A 26,614-nucleotide genomic window follows, 5' to 3' on the forward strand; every position below is an offset into this window, starting at 1 on the left:
TTTTTATTTAATCTTTCAAGAAAGTTTCAAGAATGATGATAAGAACTGGTGAAATTTTCCGTGTCCATTTTGTTTAAAAAATCGACTCCTTTTGGTGATTGCTATATTGTTATATCTGCTTAATTCTTCTGCTATTTTTTCAGATAGTACTCTGGTAAGCATGTTAAATAAAAGGAAATGAGACGCAATGCTCTCTTATATTACATCCATTGTGACTGTTATATTCATAACTCTTTCTAAGTTTAACAGTTGTGAAGAAGAAACTGAATTTTGTGTTATAAAGATAATTTTTCCTTGTCGGGTAAATTTCATACTTGAAATATTTGAGTGTCGATTAATTTTTTCTTAATATATGCTTGCAATACGGAAGGATCCATTTGAGGAATCTTAGACTTAGCTTTAGAATTTTATATAAATTTATTTCCTCACCTTGTTTTTGACCCAATCTTAGGCCAAATCATTTGTGGGTTTAACAGATTAAAAAAAATTTTTTTTGATAACTTGCGAATGCATTTTCAGTATATTACTGACTGATTTCATTGACATCATTGAATTCAGTCAGCAGTCACAATTATATGGTCTCCGATACTGGCACGTCCGGTTCAACTTGGCCAAAAAAAAAAAAAAAAAAAAAAAAATCATACCTAGGAAAAAAAATTTAAAAAATGAAAAATGAATAGATGTCTCGTGTTTCTTTCAACAAATAAGTTGGAAACAATCCAGAAGTTAATAAATAAATAAAAAATATAGCAATAACGCCTTTTTTTTTTTTTTTTTTTTGATTTTTTTGGATTTTATTGGCACAAGAGCCATGGTATTGACTAAGCTGCGCCAAACTGTATTTATTTTAGGATTTAAAATATAATTTCAACTTTAAAAAGCAATGTAAAAAAAAAAAAAAAAAAAAAGAATGAAAAAGATGAAGATTACTTAAATATGGGGGTAAAAACCTACTGATTTCAAAAAAGCAAAAAGATTGGCATGTGGTATTCTATCAAGCAAATGTGAAAATGTGGAGTTGTTAAAATGATATAAACGTTGAGTACTAAAATTTGGACATTCACTGAGAATATGGTAAACAGACATGGTGCAATTGCATTGAGAGCACATTGGTGCCGCTTCTCCAAAAAGTAGATGGCGATGGGTGAATCTGGTATGACCTATCCGCAAACGGGTTAAGATAGTGTCTGCTTTTCTATTTGGAAGGCATGGCCAATGTTCAACACGAGGTTTAACACTATGAAGTTTGTTTTCAGTTAACAGATCCCATTGAGTCTGCCATTTTGAGAGGTAGAGCAAAGATATGTGTTTTTTTAAATCACTCACAGGGATACTAATATTTGCTGTAGAAGTAGCCGATTTGGCGGCACTGTCCGCCTTCTCGTTGCCCCCAATACCTACATGAGAAGGCACCCAACTTAATAAAATAGTAAATCCACGAGAGGAAAGTCTATTAAATAGGTTTAAAATCTTTAAGACCAAAGGAGGATTTTTTGAATGATAATGAGATGATTTTAGAGACTGTAAAACACTTAATGAATCGGTGTAAATTATATATTTATCTTGCAGACTGTCGGATATTTTTTCTAGGGCAAAAAGAACAGCACTTATCTCTGCTGTGAAAACTGAACAAGAAGCATTGATTTTAAACGAAAAGACTGCGTTTTGGAAAACCACAGCAAATGAGACACTATCACATGTTTTTGATCCATCTGTGTATATTGCAATATAATCATTATAGTGATGCCTATGTTCATTAAAAATTTTTCTATAAATAGAATCTGAAGTGTCAGATTTGGTAAACCCTTCAAATGGATTTAAGTATTGTATATTGGGAATTGCCCATGGAGGAAAAATGTTGTCCAGTTGGGGTGTTGCCTGCAGGTGAAGTAGATTTAGGTCCTTGAGAATATTATGAATTCTAGTAAAATATACAGGTATAAAAAATTTTCGTGCTTCTTGTATTCGAGTTAAGAATGGTCGGAGTTTAAAATTATGAAAAGGATGTTGTGTATTTGATTCAGTTCTAAAATAATAGTGCAGAGATAGTATTTCTCGCCTAAATTCAAGGGAAGTCTCAAAGCAATCAACATATAGGCTCTGAACTGGAGAGGTCCTAAAGGCTCCTGAACATAGTCTCAGAGCATTATGGTGAACAGGGTCCAATTTCTGTAGAACTGTTTTTCTGGCTGACCCGTAAATAACACAACCATAATCGAGCTTGGATAGAACGAGAGCTTTGTATATTTTAAGCATGGATGGTCGATCTGCTCCCCAAGCCGTAGTTGACAAAACTTTTATTATGTTTAATGCTTTTTCACATTTTTTACGCAATATTTTTACGTGAGGGAGAAAAGTAAGCTTCTTATCAAAGGTAATACCTAGAAATTTAACTTCATTTTTGAATGGTATAATTATTTCATTTAGTTTTATTTCAGGATCCATGTGTAGATTTCTTTTTCGACAAAAGTGGATACCAGTAGTTTTTGAAGCCGAAATGGTAAAAATATTGGCATTGCACCATTGTGTTATATTATTTACAGCAGTCTGCAACTGTCTCTCTATAAAATTCATGTGCATCCCTGTACAGGAGATGTACAGGTCGTCAACATATAAGTAACCTTTCACAGAAGGGGGAAGTTGTTTTAAAATATTATTAATTTTTAAAATAAAAAGAGTCACACTTAAAATACTACCTTGAGGAACTCCCTCTTCCTGAATAAAATAATCAGAGTATTCAGATTCTACTTTAACACGAAACTTCCTCAATTTTAAAAAATTTTGAATAAAAATGGGTAAGTTGCCCCTTAATCCGTGGTCATGTAAATCCTTTAAAATACCGAATCTCCAAGTCCGATCATACGCTTTTTCAATGTCAAAAAATATCGCAACCAGATGTTTCCCTTGTAAAAAGGCCAGACGAATATCGGTTTCTAATGCGAGTAGGTTATCAAGAGTACACCGAGATTTCCTAAAACCACTTTGATGAGGATGAAGGAAATGATTAGTCTCCAAATGGTAAACGAGTCTTCGATTAATCATTTTTTCTAAGAGCTTACACATACAACATGTTAAAGCAATTGGACGGTAATTTTCTGGGTTTTTAGGATCTTTTCCTGGTTTTAATATCGGGATTACTATAGCTTGCTGCCAGAGAGTAGGGAAGTATTGCTCATTCCAAATACGGTTGTACAATAACAGTAAAGCTTTTTGGGATTCGACTGTCAAATTTTTAATCATGGAATAGTTAATATTGTCGGGCCCCGGTGAAGAGTCACGGGCACTGGCGAGACATGACTGAAATTCGGAGAAAGTAAAATTGCAATTATAGGGTAAATCAGCTCGAGAATAAAATTTTAGTTTTTGATCTTCAGCTTTTCTTTTATAATTTAAAATTGGAAGAGGATAATTCTGGCTGCTAGATGTAAGTGCCAAGGTCGAAGCAATAGAATTTGCTATGTCTTTAGTGGATGATAATGTTACTCCATTATGAATTAAAAAAGAAGTGTAGCTTGATGTAGAAATACCCGATGCCCTCTTTACCTTTTTCCATAGCTCATGGCTTGAAATCTTAGAGCTGATACTGGATACAAACTTTTGCCATGAAAGCCTTCGTTTTCGACGTTGTATTCTCCTCGAAACTGCTCTAGTCTTTTTAAAATAAATAAAGTTCGACGCTGTTGGATATCTTCGGAAGATGCCCCATGCTTTCCGTTGTGCTTTGTATGCTTGTTTGCATTCGTCGTCCCACCAAGGTTTGTTTTGCTTTTTTCGTTTACCGGATGATTTCGGGATTGAATTATTTGCTGCCTCAATTATAACATCAACTATATAATCTAGTGCATCATCTATGGTGGAGGATTGGATTATATCGGGTTGTATATTAGCTAAAATGGTGAATTTTTGCCAATTTGCTGCATTTAGGATGTATTTGGATGGATGGGAGTGATTGTTCGGGTTGCACCTATTGTCTGAGGCAATCAGAGGGAAATGGTCACTATTATACAAGTCATTATCAACTGTTAAATTAAAGAATGGCAAAAGAGATGGAGAGCAAACTGCTAAATCAACTGAATGAAAGGTTCTTGTAGGGAGATGAAAATGAGTCTTTTCATCTGAATTTAATAGGCATAAATTGTGGTCTGTAAGTAGTTGCTCAATTTGCAAACCACGGGGATTGGAATCGGGACTACCCCAAAAAGGACTATGGCCATTGAAATCGCCCAAAATTATGAATGGTGACGGAAGCTGTGAAATAAGATTATTGAGTTCAGATTGAATAACACGTTCATTTGGAGGTAAGTAAAGGCTGCAAACAGTAATCAGAGAATGCATCTGGATTTGAATAGCAACAGCTTGCAGATTTGTGTTCAGGTTAATAGGCATTGAGGGAACGTGGTCAGCTGCAAGGATAGCAACGCCACCTGAAGTTCGATTATGAATATAATGTTTGGAGAACATTTTATAATATCGGATATTGTGTTTATCCTTTTAACGCCTTTTACAGGAAGAATGAGTTGATTCCTAAAACGAAATTATTGAAGCACATTTTTTGGATATTCATTAAGTTGAAGTATGTAAATTTGATTAAAATTCAATTTAAGAATGGTATTTCTTTCACAGTTTATTGCACGTTTGTTTTGACAACCATATTTTTGATAAAAACTTCAGAGAAGTAAAAAAAAGTTACGAATATAGATTTGGACAAAAGTTGAATTTCACTGTTTTGCCCATTTCATCATTTTTTTAAAAAAATAATGTCGGTATTAATTGATAAAAAACAAACAAACAAACAAACCCCGCAACAGTTGTTTTTGATTGTTCGATTGCTTGTTAAAAGAAAACTGGAATTTAACATAACCTTCAAAGAAAAGCTCTCCCGTGACTGTCACTGCAATTGTTGTGCTCCAGTTGTTTTCGTTTTCCTGATTGTCTGCTAAAATTCTGAATCTGCGTTTTATGTTTGTTGTAGGGACTAAAATGCTTTTAACGAGATGATGATTTCCGTGAGAAATAAATGCCACTTCCCAGTCTGTGATATTTTTTCTGTCATTCAATTTTTATTCATTATTCATCTTTTATTATATCATTCCGTTTTATGTATTCCATTACATTTGTTTTCTACTGATTTTAATGTTACGAAGCGAAGTAATCCTCCGAATGAATTTTCAAAAATTAAATTTGAAGATATTAAACCCCCAGATCATTTACAAGGGGTGCGGATGGAAAGAGACGGCCATTTGAACAAACAGTTTAGAAAGGAAGTTTTACTGGGAAGTACAAATGGAAGTGTAACGGAAGATGAAAAGCTTCTTGTATCCGTCCACAGAAAGTAATATATTTTTCAAAGATTTTCATGTATTTCCTTATCATTTAAAATTTTTAAATAGTTGGTGCAATATGCATATGTATATATATGTAATTACTTGAGGAAAGTTTTGTTAAGGTTACCATGGCAGCGTGTGTCAAGGTCTTTCCTGCAGGACGGCCTTTTAGAATAATATTAAATGTGCTATTGATCAATATATGCATTCTTGGGAAAATGTAAATAGCTATCTTATGTTAAGCCACATCGTTACTTTGAAATTAAAACTGTTCCAGTCTGAAATCATTAGAAAATATTTGAATTACAAAGTCGTAAAAAAATGATTTAAATATTTTTAAAACTCTAATTTGTAAAAAAATGTAATTTCTTTATTGTGATGTCTATATTTCCATCAAAAACATTTCTAAAATTTCTGCAATATTTTAATAATACCTTTTAATATTTTTCCTGGTATTTTCTTACATAAATAAGTCTCCTTATTGATATTTTTATGCGATTATTCATTTAAATACATTTATATTTTATAAATGAATGTCACAAAGTCGATTAATGATAGTTTTAAAGTTTCTATACAATGAATTTTATAGTTTCAGCGTAATAATGAATATAATTTTTTATTTTAATGAAAATATATTGGATTTACAAGCATGTATTTCTCTTGTGCTGGAATTACTCAGTGAATATATTTTTAAGATTATCTGTTACTAGGGGTAAACATTCTGTTTAGGTCACTACTTTCTCTATTGTAATAATAAAACTAATTTCAAAATAGAATTTTCTAAAATGAAATGTAATAAATATTATTTTATAACTTAGATTTTATATTCAAATTTAAAATAAAATATAAGTTTGCTTTAAATTGAATTCTTTAATTTCTTTTACATTATATTATTTAATCTCTTCAGCAATTTGATTTGGCTTTGATTTTAAGGTTGATGAAGACGATAACAATACAGCAATATAGTTTGGTTTATTAACTTTGAAAGAATAATGTGCTAATTTAATATGTAAGTAATTAATTATTTTTATTTCTTTATAAAGTTATTCTTGCTAAAATAGAACTAATTAATTTGAAAAATATACTGAAACTAAAATAACAAAACTATTTTGAATAAGATTCACATGGGCAATTTTAAATTACTTTTAAATAAAGTTACTGACAAAAAATGCTAAAATGAAATTTTTAAATTTCACTCTTTAAAATATAAATTATTTTGTTAACCTCAATTAAATGCTATCATTTAGTTTTTGACATTATAAAAAAGATATTTGAAAATTAAATATAGGAATCAGTTCAGTAGAATATTTTGATTTTTGAATTAGATTTTCTTTTAATTGAATACTTCAGTTCTAAATCTAGATTCTGCATAAACTTAAAAAAAAAATTAATAATGATAAACACATAAAAATTAATTGATTTGAAAATCCCTGGTTATTATGATGTACATTTATGTTCTAAAAGATAGATTTTTTTTAAAAAAAATCTTGATTTAGCTAGTAAAAATATTTATCAAATGCATTATATAAAAAATGAAACAGTAATAAATACAAATGATATATTTATTTTTCTTTTTGCATTATGTGAAAGATAAGATCAGAAATAATCCTTTTCCCATTTGTATAACTCATTTTAAGCTTATTAAAATTAACCTTATAGGTTTATTCATGTATCACTATTCTTTTATTTCAAATTTAATATACTGTAGATGTAATTTCATCAGAATTACTTCTATGTTACACTTTACTGAATTTTCTTAAAAGAAAAAATAAGTTGGATACCAGTAATATATATATATATATATATATATATATAAAATTATCATCCATTTTTCTTACTTTTTTTAGAAATATTTTTTTTTTCGTATTTTACCTTTTATTTGGCTCCATTGTTTAAAAAATAACTTTTGCTCTCATTGGCTTTTAAGGGAGATCTTTAACTTCAACTAGATTAATTAGAATCAAAATAAATTTTTATTATATTATTTAATTAAAATAACTAAATAAATTTCTGAGAACAAGTAAATATATTACATATACCCTTTTTACTTAGTATGTGAGCCTAATACATTTTTTTATTACAACTTTTTGCCATTTACTGATTAAAGCATCAAAATAAATTATTAATATCTCTTAAGATACATGTAGAAAAATCTGTTTTGGAGAAATTTTGTATTAATATGAAAGTTTTCATAATTTATCTAGTATAAGATTGTAATCTTTTTTTAAAAATGTTTTGTCACTATTTTTTTAAAAATTTGCATTCTATCAAATTAAATCAGATGAAAGAAATTTAAGGAGAGTAGTCTTTTAACAGTAAATTTTTTTTCATTAACTTTCAGATATATTGCAAGGAAAAAAAAAATTATATGAAAAGTTTATCGCATTTTTTCCCCTATAAAATGAAAACATATATTTGAAGGCAGTTTCTAAAATTTAGATTGTTAATTTATCACCTTGCAGTTGAATTTAATTTGGCACTGAAATTCTATTTTAAGCATGATAAAATTCCTTGTCAGATTTTAAAAGAAATCCGTATATTTATTACATTTTAATTGATTATTTTTATTACAGTCAAATTTACTATATATTAAACAAAATAGTTGTTTATTTTACCATTAATATTAATAAATTGCAATTTATATGTAGTTTTTATGAATTTAAAGTGAAATGGACATAGAGCAGATTAGCATTTTTATGAATTAATTGTTTAATTATTTTTAGAGCTGACATCAATAAAGATGGCTTTCTAGATGAAAAAGAATTAGAAATTTGGATAGCAAAGAAAGTAAAGGAACATTTTCAGAAAGCTGTCCATGAAAATATTTATATTTTCACAGCTTTGGATAAAGATCACAATGGTATGTTTGTTTACATTATTTTAAAATAATAGTAAAATTATTTTATGTATAATTTTTGAAATTTTAACAATTTTTTTTGGCCAAAATTAATACTAAATTTATTTTATTAAATCTAGAAAGGAACATTTAAAACTTAGTCAGTGCATAGCTTGGGAATGTTTTGTGTTAAAATATTATTGTATGCATTATGAATAATTTATTTTGTAAGTTAAATTTTTATTTGTGTTTGCAAATGTTTAAAAGTATGTAATAAAATATTTCAGTATGACATAATATTACATGTGTCTTTTTTTATTTAAATAGATACAGATTAAATATGATCAATCTGCAAACATAGATATTATGAATATAACATAATATTTGTTTCTAGTATCTAAGCAATTATATTGACAATTATTTTAATTGCATTGAGTATTTAGGTCAATAATTATATTTCATATATGACCAGTATAGAATCTGTATTTCATTTTATATTAGACACTTTTATTTAGCTTTACTTCTTTAATCTCTATAAAAATATTTCTTTGTGTTCCATTTTTTTGCAGAGTTTAGAACTCTTCCATATGAAGAGTTTAGAACTCTGCTTGTTGTAATTTCATACAAAAGGCAATATCTGGTAGTAATTTTAAGGAGAAAAAAAAAGGATTATAAAATTTCTTAATTATAATATCTATTTGTAAATAAAATTTAATAAGCATGAATTAATTTTAAAGCTATAATTTAAATGAATTAATCATCAGTCGATGAGCATTATTCAGGCATAATTTATTTGAAATTTTTACCGTAGTGTATGAAGAAAAGTTTTTATTTGTATGCATTTAATCTATATGTAAGAAAAGTTAGTGTTTGATATATATTTTACAGGCCGTGTGAGTTGGGAAGAATATCATGTAAATTATATGATTGAACAAGGTTTCAATGAAACATATGCTCAGAAACATCCAGAAAATCACAAAAATCTAAAGCGTGAAGGTAATTTTTTCACTTTGGAAATATAATTTACAATCATATCTAATATGACAGCTATTTTAATAGAATTTCCTTTTTCTTTTAGTAAAAGAAAAAATCCTCTTGGACAAAGCAGCCTGGTCAGAAGCTGCCAATTCTGATCCTGATGCTCTCAATATTGATGAGTTTCTTACATTCCGTCATCCTGAACATAGCCATGTATCACTTATCAATATGGTTAATGACATTATTGCCAGTTTAGGTAATTGATATATATGGAAATAAATTCTTAAGATGCAAGAAATGATTGCAAATACAGTTTTTCTGTTTAAAATCATTGTAAATTATTTTTAGTCTTAAAAAAGATAATAACAGTATAAACTCATGTTTTAATGCTGAATATTTTTATCCAAAGACTTGCATTTCTATAAGTTAAATAAGCTAGTGTTTCTCCCAGTAAGTTGAGTTAATATTGAAATTAAATTCCACTTCAAAGAGCTGAAATAAGTTGCATTCCATAATTCTTAAAATCAATAAGTTTAAAACTTCAAAGTTTAACAATTTTTTTTTATCATAATGAAATTTGATTTATGTTGAAGATATTCAGTTTTTTTAAACCAATTTTTATTATTCTCCTCTTATAGTCACATTAGACAATGACATATGAAAAAAGTTATGTTTAGGCTTATGACTATGATATAGTATTGTTCCCTTCTGCAGAATATTAGGTATTAGCCAGTATGAGATATTAGTGAGTATACTATTTACTTAAGTGTAATTACATAAGGAAAGGAAATTAAATGGCAACATGAGTAATAAGACTATGAAATTTCTGTTTTATTTTTGGAAGTTATCTTATATTACAGGATAAAATAATTTTCTTTGTTTTGAGCCATCTGCAAGTAAAACTAATGGACAAAATGAAACCAAATTTCATATGCAGACTGTAGAAGGCATAAAGAGGTAAATTTTGAGAAAAAAAAAAAAAAAAAAAGGTTCCCAATTCAGTATTCTATACTTGGGGAAAATCAGCACATTGAAAATATCGTGCATGAGCTGGAAGTCCTAATGCTGGTTAATAAAATATTCTTTTCTGTAAGTCTCATATTGTATGCAATATATTTCTGTATATAGATATCTATCATAATTCAAGCATTAAGGAAATTTAGAAAAATCCACTGTCTATGCATTCACTGTGATTTGTTTTATTCTCTCAGTGACAAAATTTTATCTCTTAGTTACTAAATTTTATGTACTTTCATTCTCTGTGGATTTCAGAATCGCTATATGGTATTTGGTTTTATTCATTTCATTGGTGCTGCAGATGCCTCCAAACAGTGAATGTTATTTTATGGCCACCCTGTACTTTAGGCACTGTGAAAGGGGAAGCAATTTTACATTTAACTTGCAATTTCTGTACTTATAAAACTACTGTGCTCTTACATTTTGAAAAATTTATGAATACGAATTAGAATGTTTTATGCATAAAAGAAATATAATTAATGATGATATATTAATAAATAATTAAATTACTTTTGAAGAGGCCATCAAATAAGTACTTAGACTATATCATGTTTCCAAAGCAATTATACAGAGAATAATTAAGAACCATTTGGAAGCAAATGTAAGCAGTATTGGACTAATATGAAATTAAAGCATTCTTTACAGTTTATAAAAAAATGTCGTTAATACTATTATTCATTGGAAATGAAATTTGCAAAATGTCTACGATATCCCATCGATGAACTATTGCTATAAGTTTATTAACCGACTTCCACTATTATGCTTTACAGAATAGTCACATTTAGAGACAGATATAATATATAATAGTGCCAGTAAACTGAATACCTTTATTAAAATTTTAAACTTTTTTTTGGATATTGTTATTAAAAATATTTTATGCATGTTTTATTCTTATATATTTGTAACTACTTGAAGTTTCTAATCTACATTAAAAAAAAAAAAAACAGTTAAGAGGTGTCTTTAAATGTTACCTGTCAATATTAAGACTTACAATGGTTAATCAATTAATTAAAAATTTGTAATTTAATTTCTGGTACCAATAATAGATTTTTAAGATTCATTATAAATTGAGAGGACATCTAGAAAAACAAAAGTACAATTTTTCAGAAACATAAGAAGTGTATATATTTCATATAAAATTTTAAAAGAAATGATAGAATTCAAGAATAAACATACTTTGTGTATTACAAACTAATATGCATTCTGGGGAAATGGTGGCCAAAATAGGGAAGGTGTGAATTTGAGATTAAATCTATACAAGTTTTTGTATGAAACATTATTAACATACTCGCTACCATGAATCATACATATGATTTGTAATTTCTATCTAAATAGATGAAATTCTCTGCCATCTCTTAATTACATAGAGAAAAGAATAAGCTTATTAGATAGTATTATCAAAATCAGAAGCATAAGTCAAATATCAGCACCAATAAATATAGTTCATCAGTCTTAACTGTTTAACTAATTCCAGGCAAGTAATATTAAAAAAAAATTAATTCATAGAAAAATCCATTTTATATATAAATGGATTACAAAATAAAACATTGTCATTGAGAAATGTTTTGTTTAAAAGTTCATGCAATTTTTTCAGATGACAATGGTGATGAAATGTTAACAGAGCAAGAATTTGCAGAAATGCCTGATCCCGATGAAACCAACCATTCAGCATCTGACTGGAAACAAGAGAGAATAAGAGAATTTAGGGAAAATATAGATCTTAACCAAGATGGAAAAGTTTCTAGAGAAGAATTACTGGTAAACAAGTTTAAAAGGCCAAAAAATTTCTGGAATTTTTAAGAAACATCTTGTTTTCATGAAATTTTTATTTCATTTTAAAGCAATGTTAACTTTTGTATGATTCTAAAAATTTTAAACTATTGTTAGATGACATGTAAAAAATATCAAGTTTGTAAAATTCTCATAAACTTATGGTATCAAGCCATTTAAAAGTTTTAATTTATAATATTCCTACTAACACAACAGATATTTTTATTAAAATGTGCTTAATATTTCTGAAACTTCATAAAGAATTAATTTTAGAAAATTCCTTTTAAACATTTAATTGTTGTAATTTGAATAAAGATAAGGAGAATAAAAATTATTTTAAGAAAATTATATTTTACTATTCAAAAAAATATACTTCTTTTAAGACAGCAATCAAAAGAATGGAAAAGTACCCTTAATTTATATATACAATGGTAAGAGAAAATAGAATAATGAAAATTATTTTTTGATGAGTATATTTATTATGAGCGAAACCAGGCTTGCAACATTGAACATATTAAGCTAAATGCTGATTTTGTTATTTTTTGACATCAATTTTTCACATTTATTAATAATACAATTATTGACTTTTCATTGATGAGCTCACAACATGCTTTAACTGTAGTAGCAGTGGGTAAATGTAGCAAATCTTCCATTATGATTCTGCAGAAATCTCTCCTTTTTAATCACATGTCCATTAAACTTGAAAGTATAAATCTATTTTATGCATATGAAATGTTCTCTTTTGTACTTGTAATGCTAAATACTGAGAAGTATAAATCATTTATGATATGCCATATTAGTTCTTAAATAATATTTTATTTTGATGTTAAAGTGGAAGTATTGGATATGAGCCTTAATTTAAATCACAATTAGAAGACAAGAATATCTGAGATGATACACTTTTTACCTTTCTGTAACATGTTAATGATGTATGATAAGATTTTATATGAATATTATGATGGATAGTTTTAAGTAGATAAATGTTCATTTAGTAAAAACAGCTAAAACCATTTCATAAGGAAATTCTCTAACTTAATTTACGAATAACAATGTTTCTTCAGCAACATGTCTTATGTAATGAATGATTCATATATTTGATTTTCATTCTTCAAGATGTTTATAAATATTTTAAAATTATATTAAGGATTATACAATATCTATTCTATTCTATTTATTAAAAATGCCTTTATGAAAATAAATGTGCACAAAGTAATAAAGAATATACGTAATCAAGTTTATCAAAATTAAAACATGGTGAATCATTAATTTTCTCTCTATTTAATGTTATTTTTCAAACATAATAATGTTATAGTGAGACAAGTTTGTGTATTGAATGGATTTTAAAATGGCAGAAAAAATGTATTAATAGTAATTATTTACAAATTTTTATAGTTCAAACCTTTTATATATTCTTAGAAAATTTTTGTATTGGCAAATATATGAACAGGACAAAATAATTTACAGAATTTGTAACATTAATATAAATAGGCATCCAAACATCACTATATATACATACAGTATTATTCTTTTTCTCAAGAGACTATTGGAATTATAATTAGTGGGAAAACATTCAAATAAATAAAAATGTTTTGAAAATTTGAGAGAGTTGTGAACGATGGGAACATAAATGCGAAGCAGTGCTATATTAGAGTTCAACTTGTTATGAAATATAGAGGCATTAGTCCTAATGTGGTCTATTTTTTTGAAGAACTTTTATAATTGAAGTAAACATTACTTCTAGAATAGTGATAGATAATATTTATATTTTATTCTACATGAAAACTATGATTTTGTTTTCTCCCCCTTTAGATGTATAATGATCCAGAAAATCCTGTACATTCCAAAACAGAAGCTAGAAAGCTTATAAAAACAGCTGATGCAAATAAAGATAACCTTTTATCTTTAGATGAAGTTCTTGCAAAGAAAAATTATTTCCTTGGAAGCAAAATGGTGGACACTGCTCGTAGTTTTCATGATGAATTCTAGTCTGTGATATTTTGTTTATTCAAATTTTGTGTATTATTTTAATCTAGAATAAATATATATTGTTATACATTTTTATATTTGCTCTTCTATCATTATTAATACAATTCTTTACAAAATAAAGAGAAATAATTTTACTTTTTCGTAGTTGAAACTTTTTAATATGGCAAAATTTTATCAAATTTATTATGTAAAAATTCAGTTTAATTTGACAATTTTTTTAACCTTCCCCCACACTAAGAAAAAGCATTGTAGAAATTTTGATGAACCTTAGTGCTTTAAACTTCTTTGGGTTCCAATATCACAATTGTGGAATTATGTCTAACTTTGTAGACATAAGATGGCTGAAATTTTAACATATGGTCTGTACATTAAATTTATAGATTTCTTTAAATACATTTTTAAGAAGATTGTCTCTGCTTGCCTGAGTGCAAATTTACAAAATAGAAAGAGTTAGATGGATAAAATTTGGTATATAATTTTAACATATTAAGTGGAGATCTCTATCAAATTTTGAATCAATTCAGTTGCATGCATATAAATGTAATAAATAAAAAAAATGCAATGATTAGTTATGCAATCTTGTAATTAAAATTGTAGATTTGTGTTAAATTTTGGCTTTAACTGTTCAAAAAACAGACATCCAAAATGTATCTTCAGTTTTCATCACTAAATTATGAAGCACAAAATGCTCATGTGCAAAATTCTGGAAATACAAATCGAGGCATTCCTGACTTAGCCCATAATCCACAATTTTTATGAACGTGGGTGGGATAACACATTTATGGGAAGTCAATGTGAAAATTTCAGGTGGATCACTTTTTTTCTTCTTTTCCACATGATTTTAATTATTAGGTAAAATAAAAAGTAATTGCAGTAATTTTTTTTTTTTTCCCCCTGTATCAGATGGCAGTAGTCGTTTCTAAAATACTTGAAATATTTACAGTGGTAATTCATTGATCACTGAGTTTAAGCCTCATTGAGTTTTGATAGCATATTGAAAACCAAATTATTTATTTTCACCATATTTTACTTCCATAAAGGGAAAAAGAAAAAATAAACGCAAGTCAAGTTTGTGAAAAATTGTGCAAATTTTCGATGGTGATACTTCTTTACATGAACATCAATCCAAAACTGATTCAAGAAATTCTGTGACGGTGATTTTGATTTGAAAGACACTCTTGGATCAAGAAAGCCTGCCCAGATTGATGATAACAAAATAAAGACATTGATCTAGTCAAATCATATTACATGACACAAGAGGTTTTTGACTGATCTTTAGTGTCTGCAAAGTGTTCACATCCACCTAAAGAAGCTGAAATACATAAACAAGCTCAATATTTAGGTTCCTCATGAACTCTCAAAAGTTCATTTGATGGTATGAATAAACATCTGTGTTATATTCATGAAATGTGAAGAAAATAATCCTTTTTTTGAAATGAATAATTGGTGATGAGAAATGGATTGTTTACAACAATGTGGTGAGCAAACAGTTTTAGTCCTGAGATGATGCTTCACCATTGATTTCAAAAGCAGAACTTCATTAAAGGAAGATTATGCTCACAGCGTGGTGTTTTTTGAGCTCCAACCAAGGAACAATCGAACGATGTGCACTGTAGGCAACTGGACAGTTTGAAAGAAGCTATCATTTAGAAACATCTGGAACTCATCAGTCTTAAATCATGACACCGCAAGACCACACTCACCTTTGGCAACTAGTTAAAAATTATTAGAGCTTGGATAGGATGTGTTGTCCCACCCAGCATACTTAACTGACTTTGCATCATCAGATTTCTGCTTGTTTCGCTGTCTTCAAAACTCCTTGCCTGGAATAATGTTAAATTCAGATGAGGCTATAAATCAGCACCTTTTCAGTTTTTCACAAATAAAGACAGGCTTTTCTATGAACGGAGAATTATGAAGTTCATTGAACAAAAGGAAACATATATCATTGATTGAGCTTTGACTTTTAATAAATATAATTTTGAAAAATATAGGGAAAAAAAAAAAAAAACATCAATGACTTTTTACTCAACCCAATACTTTGTAATTTTATATGCAACTACCGATCGGAATACAAAACAGGTAGATAAATGTTTAAGTTCAAACAACTCTAAGAATAATAATAATAATAAAAAAAAAAAGGTTTTTTTTAAAATAATCTTTTGTTACTTTACGTACAAAACAATGCATCAATAATAATTTAAGGTATATCTGATTATATTTTATATGCACATATATAAAATTATAACATCTAAAATAGTCAACATAAGTCAAAATTTTTTACAAATTTTCTGAAAATTTCTATTGATGTACGCATGCTTGTTTTATTGTAATCTTCAATTTTAGCTGCTATAGAATTTTGATCTTCACCCATGGTGTCTTCAGGTTTATTGACTTCTTTCAGAGAAGCATCATATTCATCAATCTCCTTGCAGAGGCTCCTAAAATTCAGTTAATAAATTTTATTAACAAGGAAATATCGTTTGATATAACAGGTCTTTATTCCTGTATTACAAATTTTCTTTTAATTTATATTTGACAATAAAAAAAGTTCGTGTAAACCAATAAATAGTATATCTGTATCTAGTTCACAATTAGGCATTCTTTGAAGATGTAAACACATAAATATCATTCAACATAATTTTGTGGACCTTGTTCAATTTTCATCCTTTAGTTGATTAGTTTGTGTTAAGTGAATAAAGGAAAGTTGCTAGATTAGTTAAAATGTCAGTTACAATGTCTGAAGTAATGAAAGGGCAATATTCAACTTTAAAAAAAAATTAAATCTGCTTTACAATAACATATTTACACACACACACACACACACACACACACACACACACACACACACACACACACACACAAAGTTTAATGCTTGCTAATGGAACTGTTTTAAAAAGCATGAACAATGGAGGGTTTGTAATTAACTGAAATACCCTAAATTATGAATAATTCAAGTAATTCAGAATAAAGCATTGAGTTAGTACAAATAGGAAATAAAAGTAGTAGGCTTGAGTTTGCAAACTTATTCATAAACAATATAATTGAACAGATAAGAATTTCCTTGTCTCACTTAAGGTAACAAAGTGTAATCCCTTTCTTTTGGAAAATAATAATAATAACAAAAGAAGGTTAATTTATAGTAATTTAGAATGCAATCATGTATCCCATTTCCCCATACAGCATTTTCAAAAAACTTTTTCTACTAATGAAACTAAAGAATCTATAAAAGAAAGATATTAATTTTTCCCTCTTGCATTATAATAATAAACAACTTCTTACTGTTACTTACATAGTTGTTCATTGTAAGCGTCATACCAGTCGCAACTCAACACCACTCCAATGTAATTAATTCAGATTTCGGTACATTCGTTTCATTTACATTCATGATTTAAAATATGCTATATGAAACTCCTTTTGGATTAAAGAAGCAACTGGTTGATTGATTAGGTATTTATTATAAATTGTGTGCAATGCAACATTTTTAAGTTAAAATATTCTGATGATGATATAAATTTTATTCCCTAATAAAGATTTATTTTCATTGCAAAGAGGTTTAAACCTCCTCTATCTTCTATCATTTATTAAATATTTGTAATCTTTGCAGCCAACTGGTTTGCTGAGAATATTGTTTGTATTTAATTTTAGCTAAATCATTTAAATATAGCTTCATGCGAATGATTCTGTCAAATTTCCAGACATTAAAGCTATTTTATTTTGTCTTACTTGTGTTCTGCTCATTTTATACATTAACATATCTATTGAAGACTTGTATCATAATAGAATAGCATTACTAAAAATAAAAATATCCAGTCTAACTTTCATGGCAGTGTTACTACACTTTATTTGTTTTGTAAATAATACATATATTAAACAAAATCTTTCTTCTTTAGCTTTTAGTAATAGGAGAAAAGCAAGAGATTACATATTTGATGAAAAAATAAAAATGATTTGAATCCGAGAACAACAATTTAATCCATTGTTGGAAATTAGGGGGGAAAACTTTCTAAATATTAAATTGTATCATTACATAGGTATTAAAAATTTTTTTTGAAGCAATATAAAATTTATTTTTATGCAATAATGTTTTCAGTAAATGTCACAGAAAAATGAAATAAATAAATAAATTCGATTTAAGTTTTAATTAATTTAAATTAAAAAACAAACAAACAAACAAACAACAACAACAACAACAAAAAAAAAAAAAAAAAAAAAAAAAAAACATCCCAAGATGCACATTTCTACCATCCAAAGTACATATGTGCCAAGTTTGGAATGAAAGTCAAACATTCTAGTTGTAAAGTGCAGACATTCATCTTTATTATTAGTAAAGATAATTGTAGTAGTACTCATTTTCACACAAAAATAATTCTAGATTAATAAACATCTAAGGCTTTATTAAGGTATTTATTGTGAAATACTTACGAAATAGTTGGTACTGAAAATGGATCAAAAGAATCAACTGTCTTGACATCAATAGGAACACAAACCCGTCCTGTTTTTGGATGGACACAAAATGGTGCTTTCAGAAGATGGTTTAATCCTTTGGTTACATTGATATCTAAACGAGGGTAACATAACTGGAATTTTACCTCTGTTAGGAAATGTTTTGATCGATTCTTAACTCCTTTCTGTAATAAGAAGTGAAAAAATAGTTGATATATTTCATAAAAGAATAAATAAATAATTTAAGATATTATTAAAATGCATGAATTACCGCTATCACAACATCATCAATTTGATTGATAATTTCCCACTTTTCTTGGCTGGATTTTGAATCTTTGAGAGCACTCTTTAGATATTCTTTACCATTTAACTTTATTAAGAATTGTAACGATCAACAACAAAAGAAACAACCTATTTATTTTATATCAATTCTTAAAGTATCTATCTCTCTATATAGTTCAATTATTTTTTGAAAATTATAATTGATGCATATGCTGTGCCTTATAGTTTTGTCTAATATCATTAGATAGAGACAAAACTTTCAACATATAATGCAATGAAATGATTCAAATATTTACATTTCAAACAATAATAATCATAAAAACCTATATTTTGACTGAAATTTATAATGTAAATAAGCGTTTATTATCTGTTAATGCCCAAAGTAATATTTTTTTCATATTCCATTTTTTTTTTTTTAGTATTGTATCTAACAATATATATATAATGATATCTCTTAATTCTATATTAAATCCTAATTAATTTCCAAAGTTTTATCTTAATTCAGCCCATATTAACTTCATTCTAAAATATTCTCTTATTTCCTGATCCAATTCCACCTTTTTTATTTAATTAATGCAACAGAAGCTCGTTAAAATTGCTGAGAGCGACAAGTTCCCTCACTCCGAGTGAAGGGATAAAAATTTCTCAATCTAATACATTCTTTTAAAAGATCTCTATAATTCCCTTACCTAAATCAACACATGTAAAGAATTCCCTATCAAAAACTCACAGTATATAATCATGGGGATAAATATTTCATGAGCTTTTCCTCTTGCATTGTTCTGTGTTGATGTGCCTGATCGCTTCTGCTTGTACATAAATTATGCCACCCGGAATAAAACAAAGTTTAAAAATTTGAAAGTGCCTTTTCATTATATACTTATAAAAAAGGTTGAATTAATTTTCTGCCTCTTTTTTATTAGTTTTCTAAAATAATAATTATAATATTTTTTGGATTTTAATTGACATTGTAGTTACTTTAAACTGAATATTTTAAATAAAATTTTAATACTAACAAATGATAAAAAAAATGTAATTTTTAAATATTGATTGACAATTTTGTCTTAAACCAGGTTTTCTTAACCTTATAATTCATAATTTAAATGGGTTTTGTACCAATAGATAAATAAACACATTAAATTAAACATACAAGAATTATAAAAAAGAAAATAATGATTGATTAGAGGAAAATTAGGTTGTAGGAGTCTTTGGTAAAAACAAAATTTGAAAGGATAAAATTTAAAACTGCTTTAAATGAGATTTGCAGGTACCATACAATTAATTATTATTATTATTCATAAAGGATATTTTGATCCAAGCACATTGCAATTATTTTTTCACAATTCTCCTGAGTGGCTAAGAAATCTTGTTTATTTAACATGAGATCTTCAAAATACTTGGAAACAATTTTATCTGCTTGCCTGCAAGAAAAAGAAAAAATATTATTTAAAAATAAAAGAATAAGTACTTCTTTAATTATGGCTACTATCTATTTATGTCAAATGTTTTCATTTCTTAAAATTTATCAGAAATGGAAACATTATTTAATTTGGAAAGCACTTTTAAATATAAATTTCCACTAACAAATAGTTAGAAATTATTAAATGCAACTTAATCAGCTTTAAATAAGAAAATGAAATTTCGGAAAAATAAAAAATAAATGACATATTATCTAATAATTTCACTTACTTCTCAAATTCTGAGTATTTATAGCAATATTTTAAATTTTGAATCATTTATACTTTTCATACATCTAGCAATAAATTTTAAGAACACACAAAATTTATTCACAAAATATCAGGTTAAAATGAGTAGATACTTTAAGTGAACAAATTGAACCAAATCAACATTTTCCGAGTTTGTCGCTTGTTCATGAGTGATAGTATGAATTGAGCTATTTTCATTTGCAAACCACTGTGTGGACTTTAATCATTCTGCTGTCCTCAATTGTGAATGATAATGTAGAATTTGCTATTCTCATTCACAGATAAACCAAATTTACACTTTTGTCCATAGGAAGGTAATGAAGATAGAGGAAGTTAAAGAGTAAAGTCACTCAGCAGAAGGACAGATGACCTTGGATTGATAAAGCATTATAGCAGGAAATTTATACTCAACGATTCATGATGCTTTTTGTCCACAGTCGTGGAAATGGAATAGGTTAGTAATTATTCCATTGGTGTAAGGCATTTTCTCTTTGAAATTAATTGAGGTAAGGGATTTCAAAGTATATTTCCCTGAAAGGTGATTTAAAATGGGAGGGGAAAAATTTGTACTTACACAGATTATGAAAACAAATTTCCATATATAGTTATTGAAGAATCTTAGCAGCAATTGCAAGATTATATGTGCAAAAATTATTCAAGAGAATTCAAAGTTTGCTTATATGATAAATATTAATTATTATTTTTTTAAATAAAAATTACATGCTTTAGAAATATTTCATGCAATAGTATTATTATAAAGTAAATAAAGTCAATTTTTTTCTTCTTTATTTTACATATTTTTTTTTTATTTTTATGATAAGAAACAATTATAATTTTTGATTTAAAAAAATATAATTTTGAGTTGAATTGCAATTTATATTTAAAATTGTAACTGAACTCAAAATAAAAATTAAATGTCAAATTTTGAAAAAAAAAATAATAAATAAAAAATATAAATGTAAGTAACAAGCCATGTTAGTGGTATAAGTTATTTATTTTATTATTATCTTAAACATTTATACTACATTATATTGTTATTTGAATTTTAAAGTAATGTAGAATAGCTTCATCCAAAGTTAGTTAGTAAAATTTTAAATTAATTTTTTCATTTCATTATAGATTTAATTAAAATTTTGAGAAATATAATCTTTTTTACAACCAATTACACAAGAAGCAACTACATGTCAGTTGCAACATCAAATCAAGCAGTTTGCCTGGAAGACTGTTTTGAATAATTTTTGCATCTCACACTTATTTGATTATAAACATTATCATGTTAAATTATTCATATTCATTTGAGCATATATAGAAAATAGTAAATAACTTTAGAAAAAAAAAAAAAAAAAAAAAAAAAAAGATTACCGAAATAACTGGAGGTCTGACCAAATATGTTATGGTCACATAGGTACATAAATATTGCTATTCTCATATCCTCCAAGATTGAGTAATAAATAAATGTATTCAGACAAACAATGCTGAAGCAAATAGCAAAACATTAAATTACAAGCCACCCACTGACAATTCTACAGTTCATTGTTAAAAATATAAATAAGTATGAATTGAATTATTTCCTTTAAATTATAAGATCTTCTAAAGCCAATCAACAGAATTATGCATTCATCAAGTAATTATTAATTAAGTAAGTATTAAATAACTCATTATCTTAAAAAGTAGAAAAGAAGCATTTATATAATTAGTAATGGATGGTGAGTGAAAACTTTTTTTAACCCCATTTGAAAGATTTGTCAGAGATCCTCTACAATCAAGTAATGCGACTATTGAAGAATATTTATTTATATGACAAAACATAAGTTCTTATTAAAGATAATAATTGAAAAATTCCCCATCTAAAATTCAAAATCTTTTATATCCATCTCTTTTATTAATTTTTAAAAAAAAATCTACATATCATAAAATTTCACTGCCATTTAAAGCAACAGAATAGTTGCAAAGTGACAAAAAATTACAAATCTGGTTCCTTCCTTTATTTTGCTCAATAATTCGCAAAAGAAAATGGAGGGGAGGTAAAAGAACTAGAGAGAATCTATACCCCAGTGTCAGTGTGTAACACAATACCCTCAAAAAGAATGTCCAATCATGATGATAAAATCCATGTGCAGGCATCCCATCTTATTTTCCTACAACTATGGTTTCTATAAATATAATTGAAAAGTACCATTTTGGTTAATTATGTAGCAAATCACTATTACTGAATGTGACAAATTATTTGTTGGTGAATAAAACAATAAATTTTTTTTATTCCTTACAAATGGATCAAAATGATAAATACACAATTCAGTTGAATCTTCCAACTGAATGGTTTATTTTATTTATTTATTTTTTTTTATTTAATCACTAATATCCACTTACCCATTTGGTTCCTCAAGCTTTTAAATTTTCAATTATAAAAAAATCATAATACAAACAGTTTTTACAAAAGATTCATAATTTTGACACACGATGGACTTCTATATAAAATATTAATAATACCTCTATACATATATATGAACAATATGTGTTTACTTAAATTTTTTTTATTGTTATTATAGGCAATGTGATAACATTATTAGATAATTTTTTTAAAAGTAAACACAAGCATATACGCACCACACATATGTTTTAAATATAAGGAAATGCATCTTACTTTAAGCTTGGATGTAAAGTTTCAGGCAAATGAACTTTTTTGGCTTTGTATTCCCCACCCTAAAACAAAAAATAGTATTAAAAATAAATAAATGTTATAGTATTTTTAAAACAGTTTTAGAAATAGTCTTCAAAAATTTACTAAACATTAATACAGAGAACAACAAATAAATAAAGATTTTTAGAAATAGATATGATAAATCAAAAATAAGAAATTTCTCTCTAATGGTCATTATTAGAAGTCTCTACAGTATCTATATCTCTATTTTATTACCACTATTCATTGAGTCAACAATTTTGGAAGGATTGCATTTTTAAGATAATAAACTCAAATGTGAATTTATGGTTATAATATAAATAAGTTTTGCATCATTTATTTGCTGATATTTATCAAACAATTAATGATACCTTTAGCATGATAAAATAAAAAAAAATCTTACTAACTTTTACAATATATTACAATGAAAAATTTCTGTACAGCATTAACATAGATTTTTTTATAGGTTTATATTTTATTTATATTAAAATAGTCTATTAAGTATTTAGTATAGTATAATAATTCTAATACACATTTAAGAAAATATTACTAAAATTTGAGTACAATTTTGCAAATGTCACTTTCCAAGTTCATATATTCAACTATTTAATGAAACTGTATATGTATAATTAGTTACAAGTTCATTTGCTGTAGTTGAAAAGTATTTTACTATATCTTAAGATATTTTAATGCTTATTAGTTTTCTTTTTCAAAGCATGACTTCAAAAATTTCCATTACTATATTATAATTATATATTTTTAAACTCCTTAAGAAGAAATAATCTCTTAAAGATTAGAAATATTCTCGCTGAATCTTAAAATATAATTAAAATAAAGCAATATTTTGTAGAATAGGATAGTGTGGGGAAAGAAGAGTTTGAATAGACATTCCATATATAAATTTTCTTTAAAAGAATAATAATATTCTTTTTGTGGTATGGATATATATCAGTCTAAACATAAGCAGAAAATGTAATAATTTAACATACAGAATATATATATACATTGAAAAATAAAATATAATATATAATTGAAATTTTAGATTATATCTACACTTGAATGAATCCTATTTTGAAATAAGAAAAATTTATCTTATTATGCAATAACATATCCAATATCTTATTATGCAATAACATAATATCTTATTATGCAATAACATAACATCCAATGTAATTAAATTTATAGCATCAAAATGTCATTTTAATTTGCCCAAATATCTATTCTCTAAAATCTAAGAAATAAATTCAAGCTATAGAAAAGAACAAAGCCATATGCCAGAAGGCCAACTTTATACAAATTCATCCATACTGACATTCCTGTTTGAAGAATTTTTGCTTAATCTAAATTCTATTTAATTAAAATAAATAACAAGGAGTATATTTGTAGAGGCAAATATGTATGGTGCACAAGTATATCATGAATTGATAGTAAAGAGATCAATTTATGTAATACAAAACAAACTGATGAAAAGTACTTGTAATCTATAAAATATTGCAAAATAATTGATAAAAATGATGAGAAAATGATCTTCTATTTCTATATAATAATGAACATATAAAAATGACAAGCATACAGAAAGTAAAGCTACTTTGCTTCCAAACATTTTTATCTTATATATATTAATTCAAATTTATTTAAAATGCTCAATAATTTGCAAAAAGGAAAAAAAAAAAAAAAAAAAAAAATTTGTATATTACATTGAAATTTAATAGCAGAAATAATTAGCTGCAAACAAATTCTTTAATCAAAGTCTAAGGTTACCTTAATTACACTTAAATATTCAACAATGGCACTACGTGCTGCTGGACTGAGTTCTCTAGCTTCTTTATCACACACCCAGCAATGGATTCCTCTTCTACCAGAATAAACCCAAAGAAGATGGTTAAAACCAAAGTCCTCTAAAAGACAATCATAAGGATAACTTTTTATTTAAGACTGAATAAATACATAATTGTTCTAATTAAATGCAAAATATAATTTAAGTGATACAAAATGAAAATTTAAGATATACTTTCTGTTGTTTGAAGAAATAAAGTGACATATTTTAGTTATATATTTAATTTTTATAAGTACAATATTTTTTCATAACTATTATTCATTCATAATAGTTATGAATGAATAAATTTCAACAGTATGTTTATATAATCAGAGATTATAAAAAATGCCACTATTATTCAGCTTTTCCAAAATGAATTTATCCTAGCATAAAAAGATTCTCAACAATTTATCTTCCTTAAAAGATAAAATGATCCAAAGTACATTTTACTTTAAAAGACTGATAAAATAAGAGACGGATTATTTTATCTACTAATTTGAATCATAACACTAGTATCATATATTCCAATATAAGGATGCAAAAAAGTAAATGTATATATATGATTTTACTAACAGACATCCCATTAACAGATTCATGAGAAAAATCAAAACCACAGATTTAATTTGAAATGTCTTAAATGAATGTTAAAAAAAAAAAAAAAAATGTTACCTCTTAAAGCTCTATCTAAGATCTTCAAGGCAATAGTCATAAAAGGCCAGCAATTTTTACAGATGTCAGCTCCACTACAGCATGTTCTTACTTCATCATAATCAGTCATATCAATATCAAAAACAAGTTCTTTTTCCAAAGGATGAAAATTTGAAGCTGTGCGTTGGTCACTAGGCTGAATCATTAGCAAAATATATATAAAAAAAAACAATAAAGAATTAAACCAAGATACTAATTTAAGTGATAAAAGCTCTGTAAAACATATAAATAAAAAAAATTGACAAATTTATAATAGTCAACAATTTTTCTGTAATTTTTATATTTATTTGGTTTTGAATAATAATTTTTATTTAAATATTATTTTGGTGCAAAAAAAAAAAAAAGAAAAAGTAACATTTCAAGATGTTTACAAGAAAATAATAATACAAGTAAAAAAATAACATGCTAACAAATATAATATAATTACCCGACAAGAGTACACAGCTCCTATATCAATTTTATGAGGGCATTTTTGTATAACCTCTTTCCTCATATCTTCTTCATCTTTAAATGATTGGTATCTTAAATATACATCATCTTTTAGAGTAAAAGAAAACTCTCTATTTATAAAGAGTTTATCTAAAGAAAAAAAATTAATCAAAATTAGAACTTTTATCTGAATATCTAAATTTCAAAGATACATACATACAAAAACAGAACCATATTTTACCATCATTATATCTTAACCATTTGTGATATAAAGAAAATGGAAATAAACGTTTGTAATAAATGGGCAACAAATCTGGATAAACACTGGGATCAAAAGAATCCTCAAATTGATTGTCGATTTCCATTGCAACAATTCTAATAAATTTGATACATTAAATTTTGGAAAAGTTTTGAGGCAGTAAACGAAACCACGAAAATCAGTACCAAATACCAAAAATTGCGCGAAATATGGTGTTGCCAAACTAAGGATGTTAATATTAAAAAGGTCAGCTACAAAGTTTCACACCCACAAGCTTTTATACATTTATATGTAACTATATGAAATATTTATAGTTCTAAAAAAAGCTATTATGGATTTATTGTGCCTTTTACATATATTTGTTGTCGCTATGCAAA

General features: G+C 26.6%; 3 protein-coding genes across 3 annotated transcripts; 1 reads left to right on the forward strand and 2 right to left on the reverse strand.

Annotated features, from left to right (window-relative positions):
• Nucleotides 1-930: 930 nt before the first annotated feature.
• Nucleotides 931-4,461, reverse strand: LOC129975443 (uncharacterized). Its single transcript, XM_056088506.1, has 3 exons — nucleotides 3,544-4,461; nucleotides 2,478-3,297; nucleotides 931-2,381 (listed from the first exon to the last, which is right to left on the reverse strand). The coding sequence occupies exons 1-3, from the start codon at nucleotides 4,459-4,461 to the stop codon at nucleotides 931-933; spliced, it is 3,189 nt and encodes a 1,062-aa protein (XP_055944481.1).
• A 377-nt stretch (nucleotides 4,462-4,838) lies between these two features.
• On the forward strand, nucleotides 4,839-13,978 carry LOC129976052 (45 kDa calcium-binding protein-like). Its single transcript, XM_056089403.1, has 6 exons — nucleotides 4,839-5,332; nucleotides 8,048-8,184; nucleotides 9,049-9,156; nucleotides 9,239-9,394; nucleotides 11,750-11,913; nucleotides 13,735-13,978. Exons 1-6 carry the CDS (start codon nucleotides 4,995-4,997, stop codon nucleotides 13,909-13,911), a joined length of 1,080 nt encoding a protein of 359 aa, XP_055945378.1. The 5' UTR covers nucleotides 4,839-4,994; the 3' UTR covers nucleotides 13,912-13,978.
• LOC129976051 (DNA primase small subunit-like) lies at nucleotides 13,941-26,420 on the reverse strand. The gene is made up of 9 exons (XM_056089402.1): nucleotides 26,220-26,420; nucleotides 25,977-26,128; nucleotides 25,511-25,685; nucleotides 24,787-24,923; nucleotides 22,990-23,048; nucleotides 19,946-20,060; nucleotides 18,629-18,721; nucleotides 18,337-18,542; nucleotides 13,941-16,352 (listed from the first exon to the last, which is right to left on the reverse strand). The coding sequence occupies exons 1-9, from the start codon at nucleotides 26,341-26,343 to the stop codon at nucleotides 16,172-16,174; spliced, it is 1,242 nt and encodes a 413-aa protein (XP_055945377.1). The 5' UTR covers nucleotides 26,344-26,420; the 3' UTR covers nucleotides 13,941-16,171.
• Nucleotides 26,421-26,614: the final 194 nt, after the last annotated feature.

Source organism: Argiope bruennichi, chromosome 7 (genome assembly GCF_947563725.1).
Source record: "Argiope bruennichi chromosome 7, qqArgBrue1.1, whole genome shotgun sequence".
Lineage (NCBI taxonomy): Eukaryota > Metazoa > Arthropoda > Arachnida > Araneae > Araneidae > Argiope > Argiope bruennichi.

What these genes read in the sequence shown, in the direction of transcription:
- LOC129975443 (XM_056088506.1), bottom strand. Translation starts at nt 4,461, where the DNA reads ATGTTCTCCAAACATTATATTCATAATCGAACTTCAGGTGGCGTTGCT. An exon ending in GCCATGAGCTATGGAAAAAG is followed by an intron (nt 3,298 to 3,543) that starts GTAAAGAGGGCA and finishes TCCGAATTTCAG; the next exon opens with TCATGTCTCGCCAGTGCCCG. An exon ending in TTCGGCTTCAAAAACTACTG is followed by an intron (nt 2,382 to 2,477) that starts GTATCCACTTTT and finishes TTAAATTTCTAG; the next exon opens with GTATTACCTTTGATAAGAAG.
- LOC129976052 (XM_056089403.1), top strand. Translation starts at nt 4,995, where the DNA reads ATGATGATTTCCGTGAGAAATAAATGCCACTTCCCAGTCTGTGATATT. An exon ending in TTTGGATAAAGATCACAATG is followed by an intron (nt 8,185 to 9,048) that starts GTATGTTTGTTT and finishes TATATTTTACAG; the next exon opens with GCCGTGTGAGTTGGGAAGAA. An exon ending in TGACATTATTGCCAGTTTAG is followed by an intron (nt 9,395 to 11,749) that starts GTAATTGATATA and finishes CAATTTTTTCAG; the next exon opens with ATGACAATGGTGATGAAATG.
- LOC129976051 (XM_056089402.1), bottom strand. Translation starts at nt 26,343, where the DNA reads ATGGAAATCGACAATCAATTTGAGGATTCTTTTGATCCCAGTGTTTAT. An exon ending in ATGGTTAAGATATAATGATG is followed by an intron (nt 26,129 to 26,219) that starts GTAAAATATGGT and finishes TTTTTTCTTTAG; the next exon opens with ATAAACTCTTTATAAATAGA. An exon ending in TTTTCAGTACCAACTATTTC is followed by an intron (nt 16,353 to 18,336) that starts GTAAGTATTTCA and finishes ACTGAATTTTAG; the next exon opens with GAGCCTCTGCAAGGAGATTG.